The sequence below is a fragment of the Nuphar pumila genome, chromosome 1 (genome assembly GCF_984573655.1).
Source record: "Nuphar pumila chromosome 1, dmNupPumi1.hap1.1, whole genome shotgun sequence".
NCBI lineage: Eukaryota > Viridiplantae > Streptophyta > Magnoliopsida > Nymphaeales > Nymphaeaceae > Nuphar > Nuphar pumila.
In genome coordinates, this window is record NC_143249.1 from 30,497,818 (window position 1) to 30,505,254 (window position 7,437).

Below are 7,437 nucleotides of genomic sequence, written 5' to 3' on the forward strand. Positions count from 1 at the left end.
AAAAATATCTACTATTATTTAAAAATGGAGTGTTCATGGGACCACAAAGATCTACATGAACTAACTCAAGGGGCTTTCTGGCTCTCCACGCCTTTCCGATGGGAAATGATAAACGTTGTTGCTTCTCATATACCCATCCTTCATAAATTCTATCTTTACACGTTATACTAGGCAACCCCAAAACCATGTTTTTGGTTCTTAGTATTTTCAGCCCATTATAATGTAAATGGCCATACCTTAAATGCCAAAGATGTGACGACCGATCCTCTTTGCCAATTAAAGCAACATCATTCACGTGTGTAAATTCTAGAGAAAACATTCTATTAGGTGCCATCTTGACTCTTATAAGAGGTTCACTGTCCATTTTCTTTTTTCTAATTTCACATATTCCATCATAAAAGTTAAGTGCATACCCATTCTCAATTAACTGTCCAACACTCAATAAAATGTATGATAAACCAGGTATATAATAAACATCATGAATCATTCTTTTATTACCTGATTTAACATCAACTTCAATAGTTCACTTGCCTTCACTATGTACCTCTTTGTTGTTTCCAAGCCGAACATTCATTCCCATGGACTCATCAATATTGTGAAAAAGTCTTTTTTCACCTGTCATGTGGTTACTACAACCATTATCTAGAAACCACATATTATTAACCTTGGTTTCAAATTGAGCAAGGAAAAGATTACCTTGTTCTTGTTCTTGTTCTTGTTCTTGTTCTTGTTCTTGTTCTTGTTCTTGTTCTTGTTCTTCAGCAACATTGACCTGCTTTTTTTATTTCTCCCAACACCTTGCTTCCATCTGCTCGTACTTCTTGCAATAATAGCATTGTTTGTCTTTATAATTTGGCCTTTGATTGCTTCCATTGTGCTGACCCATTTCAAATCTTCCACGACCACTACCACGGTCGCGATATTCTCCTCTACCTCTTCATCTTCCTGGATATTTATTTTCTAAGGTACCTTCGCCACTCGTTTGCTTGTTGGAAATTTCTACCTTGGCCTGAAATGCATGTTCAATGCTCTTTTTGGTTGACCTATTCAATCTAGCCTCATGTGCCAAAAGAAATCTCATTAATTCGTTAATCGAATAATTATTCACGTCCTTAGATTCCTCTATAGCTGTGACGACATGATCAAACTTTGGTGGCATGCTTCGTAGAATTTTTTCTACTACCTTTTTATCATCAATTATTTCTCCAAATGTTCTCATTTGATTTACAGTAGTAGATATTCTAGAAAAAAAAAACTTGCACGAACTCATTATCTTTCATTAGCAGGGTCTCAAAATCTCTACGAAGTGTTTGGAGTTTTACAGTAGTTACCTTACTATCTCTATGATAAGCTTCCTTCAAAATAGTCCATGCTTCATTCGACTTGGTAGCTGCCGCAATTCGAGGAAAAATACTTTCAGTCATGGCTTGCTGCAAAATGAGAATGGCTTTGGCGTCTCTCTTACGCAACTCCTTTACTTTACTTGTTGCCTTTTCTGTTCCTTTTGAGCTTTGTGTCTCTACAAAACTATTTTCAACTAGATCACAAAGATCTTGAGAGATGAAAAATTTCTTCATCTTAATACTCCAAAAGTCATATCTTTCTCTATTAAAAATGGGTACCAAGGCATGTGAGAGATTTATAGAGTTCAGATTTGTATCGTTAGACATCGTGAATTACACCACGTAATTACCAACCAACTTGAAGATTCGGCTTCGACAACGATCTTCGCAATGCTCAAATATTTCCAGCTCAATCGAACTTGGCTCTGATACCAAACTTGTTGGAATAAAGCAAAGATATATGCAACAACAATATAAAATATTAAATTAACAATTGAGTAAAATATTGAAAATCTTTAACACAAAGTAAAAGCAAAAGGTGAGAGATTACACGTCTCGTACAACCTCCAAGATTCACTATTTATAGCTAAAAAGGTAAACCTATAACTGTTACTTTCTCATTAATAGCCACTACTCATGACCCATTTATAACCCATGAATTACATAACTTACTCCTTAAGTTTTAGGAACCACAACACAATCGTGAATTTCAAAACGTCTCTAACGCATACCCACTAACCCATGACTTATGGTTACCCATTCATGTAACCCCCTTTTGCATCATATTCCATCACTGTCATCCCTACAAACAAGCGTAGCCCGACCCAACCCCCCCCCCCTCCGTTGGTACCAGTGAACTGATTTTAACAACATGGGAAAATGGGTTTTTCTTTGGTCATGGAAATAGGAACCAACATTTGGGCTGCTATGGTGGGTCTTGTGAAAAAGCTTGCGAGTGCCTGTGGCACGCAAACGTGCCCTTAACAAACCTGAATAGGAAGTAGTGCACTTGACTGAGGATGTCACTTTTCGTAAATTATCCACTCTCTCAAACCAAGATATCATGCAATCTCACAAACTACAAACTAGGATGATTCATGTAGGACCCAAGTCCCCAACTCGGACCTAAACCATGTGTTAGGCCAATCGTATTTATTTGGATAATGGTAGAACCTGTGTGATGAGTTTGATATGGCGTCTACCTAATGGGCAGATCAGGTGCCATCACATTGCACATTTTGAATGTACCACTACACCTGACTGAACCCATCTCTGGTTACGGGCAGTCCGCTGTGTGGCCCAACAGAAGATGGAGGGCAGATCTGGTGCAGCGGCATACTAAATTGTGCAGTGTGATTGCACCTACTTAACCTTAGCTTGACTATCAGCAAAAAGGACATGCATGTAGCCAATTTTATTACACACACACACACACACACACACACATATATATATATATATATATATAAATGAAAACCTACAAAATGAGAATGGTGCAAAATAGAAGATGCTAATGGATTTTTGCTTTTTTTGTCGAAATTTTGACCCTAAAGATGTGATCTATATTTTTTATTTTATAGAAATCACTTCTTGAAGGATTTGATTCAGATGCATTGATAGGTTCTTAAAAGGTTTTAAAAATCAACGGCCTATAATTTTCATAAATTTTTTATGCTTCAAATATCATTTTTTCAGCCAAAATGCATGATCTAAGTGTTATTTCTAATAAATCAATCATATTGAACAGACATCTATGAGGTCAGAATTTCAAAAAAATGTCAAAAATCCAATAACATGTTTTATTTAGCACCGTGCCCATTTTGTAGATTTTTATTTCCCTTAGAGAGAAAATCTTTTATTATGGTAAATTGCATACACCAAATGAGCTTGTTTAGCCCCAACTTAAACAACACATATAAAAGCTATCTTCTTGAACATGTTAGTATGACCATCAGTAGTCTCTTATTCTATTCAGATAGTAGGGCAAAGACCAACCATAAACTGAGTTGAGATCAAAGGAGCGGCTAAGTGCCATGGCTAATCGCATGACAGCATTTGTGTGGGGCCACAGGCTCCACATAAAATGCTATTATGTGATTGGCTGTGTCAAATAGGCATGGCAGATACCCGCTCCCTGGATTCCTGCTCACCATAAACTACCCTATTTCTTGCAAACAATACCACTCCCACCCAAACCACTCCCACACTCCAGAGTCTCTAGGCTAGCCACACCCTCCATGCTGCTTGACCCACTAGTGCCCTTGAACTGGTTAACTGCACAGTCAGTGGTGAAGAGTCCTGAGGACGAGAACTCTCTGTCTCCTCCCAATACAGGCATTGTCACTCCCATCTTCACTCTGCTCTTGTAGGACTCTGCATATGTCTGTCCCAATATGCCACTGACTTTGCCACCTAGAGAGTAGAATTTGAAGCCCAAGTCAAGGTGAGCAAAACAGTCATCGTCTGTAATGCCATAGCCGTGAACCCTGGACTCCTCCTTGCCTATTGGAACAACTCTTGCCACAATTCTAAACTTTCCTGCGGCGTCCACCACAACTTCGTTGGTTTTGGTGGCACGACTGATGGTGAGCATTGGTGCTGCTTCGGTTTTCCATTTTGCTTCTTCTGAGGTGGGAAGGAACACCGGTTGGCCATCAAAGACAATTGCAAGTTGATCGATTGAATCATCCCATTTTGCAACCTATTATAATCAACAATAAAATTTAGAAAATGAGGCTAACTGCTATTAAAGTCAATGGCCGCACGAAATATGACTCAAATTTGCAAAAGAGTTCAGTTACACTCATCCCCTATGTCATCATCCATCTTCATACCCCTGTTAAATCTTATGATGCAAGGTTTTTTTAATCAAATCTGACCCGATAGATGGATTCAGCATGAACGATTTAATAGGAATCACCTATTGAATCATATTTTTTCAACAAAAAAAATTGATTTTTTAAATCACCAAATTTCGTGTTTTGTCAAGTGTTGATTTTTTGAAGCATAAAAAAATCCCTCACACGATGGATTTCAACTATTTAAATGTTGAGTTCACTGAATAAATGATGTAGATCACATCTGTGGAATCCGAATTGATCAAAACAGCATGCATCAATGAAATCCCAAGAAGGGTACGAAGATAAGGATGACATAGGGGATGAGTGGAACCAATTTGTAAAATGTAATCTTACTTCAAATAATATGAAAGCTGTGGATGTTTGTGTGAATTTTGTGATATATATATATATATATATATATATATATATATGAGAAGTGAACATATTAGGCCCCATTTTTAATTCTGCCCCATTCTACTCCATGGTTTTGAAGTATTTTATGATAAATCTGAACTGTTAGATGTGTTTAGCATGCTCAATTTAGTGTGAATCGACTCTTGGATCATGTTTTTTCAACAAAAAAGCATGATTTTATATGCCGTGAAAAAATGGTACCTTCATTGCCATTCATTTTGGGTCATCGGAAAAAGCTCTATACAAGTCAGATTCCAGTGGCCCAAAAGCCGGTTCTCGCTAAACAAAACCTATAAATCACTTCTATCGTGTTAGATATGAGAAAAAAACTCAAAAATAACATTTTTTGAGGGGCATGAGAAGGTGTGCAGGAGGATATATATATATATATATATATATATATATATATATATATATATATATATATATATATATATATATATATATATATATATATATATATATATATATATATATATATATAATTACTAGAATATGAGAACTGAAAATATGGGAATTTCTAACATTTTTTTTGCATATCCAACCATGTGGATGTGCTTGGCATGATGAATTTGCTAGGAATCAAGCATTGAAACGTGTATTTTTTATGAAAAATATGATTTTTGAATGCTTGAATAGTTATGAAGAATATGAGCCATTGATTTTAAAGCGTTAAAAAAATCTCATTTATGCATCAAAATCAGATGATTCAACAACATGTTCTTATAAAACCAACCATGCAGATCACATCCACACAGTTAGATTCGAGAGAAACGGATAAAAAATTCATGAAAATTGTGGTTCACACATTAATTCTCATATTCTAGTGATTATATATATATATATATATATATATATATATATATATATATATATATATATATATATATATATATATATATATATATATATATATATATATAGAGAGAGAGAGAGAGAGAGAGAGAGAGAGAGAGAGAGGGATTTCTTATCATGCAGGTTGGGTGTAAATGTTTCACCTTCTTGGCACCAATAAAGAGTTTGTGGTCGTCAAAGAGGATACCAATGGACTGAACCCATGTGAAATCACGCGTCATGCCTTCAACGCTCTTGCCAATGAAGTGTGCATTGATGTGGAGGTTTGAATCAGAGACCAGGCAGAAATCTTTGTCCTTCTTGCCATGGAAGTAGAAGGTGATGCCATCCCCTCCGATGAAGCGAGGGTCCTCACACACAGAGCCAGGCTTGTCACAATCTGCCCAGACACAATGAACAGTGTAACTACTGATTTCATGGATGGTATTCAGCCATGTGACATAGATACGTATATGGACCCAAATACGAAACAGATTTGAGACACGAATACGTGATCTTTATGAAAAGTATGACCTGATAAGGATGCGTGCATTTTTAAAGTAACTTGGCAAGTAATATATGTAATATGGTCCATATGGATAGAATATGGGTCCTAATTTCAGAGGGGTAATCAGATCAGTTTGGCCAGATAATCGGATTAATTCACTTGACCAAGATGCAAATGTGGCCAAGATCCATCAGTCAATGTCCAGATACCCCTGAAAGGCCAGAACTAATGCATCTTCTGATAATGTGTCAATGGGGAGAGGAAGGCCAGAACTAATGGTCAATGGGGAGGGATGTCTGATAATGTGGTGCTATGACATTGCAGATTTCAGTGTGCCGCTGCACCTGATCCACTCTCCATCTTCTGTTGGGCCCCACAACCTTATCCGCTCTCCATCTTCTGTTTGGCCCCACAGCTGACAGGCTGTTTAGCCCCAAAGATGATGAGCGGTCAGGTGTTGTGGCGCACACTCAAAGTGTGCAATGTGATTGCACCTGATCTGCCCTCGGACAGAATCAGATTTTGTTGCTACCTAGATGTTTCTTGCTCTACCAAATATGACAATGGATTTGAAGTTGATTGGGTATGGAACCAAATCAAAGCTGTTGACATCCCATCAATGATCTAAATGTGTGAGTCCTATCCATAGTTACAAGGAAGAAATGTGTGAAGCTAAAGCGGGGAAGCAAGTGCTAAAAATTAAGTAGTGTGAAATGAGAAGCAGGATTTGTTTTGAAAGTGTGGGGAAAGAGAAAAAATAATAACTATTAACATGAAAAACATAAAAAAACAAGGGAGAAGCCAGGGAAGAACCATATGAGAAAGCTAGTAGGAAACAAAAGAGAAGTCATTTGAGAAGCTAGTGGGAAGCGTGTTTCTGACAAAATGAGAAGTGACCTTTTGGCAGAAGAGTGGCCCGCTTCATTCGGATGCATACTTGCCCCCTATAGGGATGTTTCCCGTAACTATGGTTCTATCATCGTAGCTGTGAGACCGCAGTGATCATCTAGGCCACCAGCTTCTCGAAAAGAAAAGGAAAGCATATATACTGCCACTAAATCTAGTGTTGAGAACTTACTGCAGTAGGGTCTGCAAGAAGCACAATCTATCTTGCAGTTGGTTCGGCACGCTGTAGGGCAGTTCTGCACTATCCCGTAGCATAGCTTGAACTTCTTGTGCTTGCATGCCACCTGCTTGAGAGGCTTAGGAGTGGCTGCAAAGGCCATCTGACCTGCACAAATGAAGGCTAATAGAAGGAGGGGAACTCCAAAACACTTATGTGAAGCCATTATCCACAAACCCTTACAATGGCTCCAAAAACTTGTATTTACTCGCAGTCCTCTCCCTGTTTATATATTAGGAGATAGTGTTGTGTTGGTTTGAGATCATGGGGGCATTGTTTGTATCACAAGACAGCTATCTCACTTTAATTTTCTTTTGAGACAAGCTATCTCACTTTAATTGACTAAGCCAATGGCTTTAGAAATCATTAAAAATG

The 7,437-nt window shown here is 37.6% G+C and overlaps 1 protein-coding gene across 1 annotated transcript; it reads right to left on the reverse strand.

The window, feature by feature from the left end:
• Window positions 1-3,504: 3,504 nt before the first annotated feature.
• On the reverse strand, window positions 3,505-7,165 carry LOC149848567 (uncharacterized). Its single transcript, XM_090004738.1, has 3 exons — window positions 7,018-7,165; window positions 5,596-5,831; window positions 3,505-4,044 (listed from the first exon to the last, which is right to left on the reverse strand). Exons 1-3 carry the CDS (start codon window positions 7,163-7,165, stop codon window positions 3,505-3,507), a joined length of 924 nt encoding a protein of 307 aa, XP_089860864.1.
• Window positions 7,166-7,437: the final 272 nt, after the last annotated feature.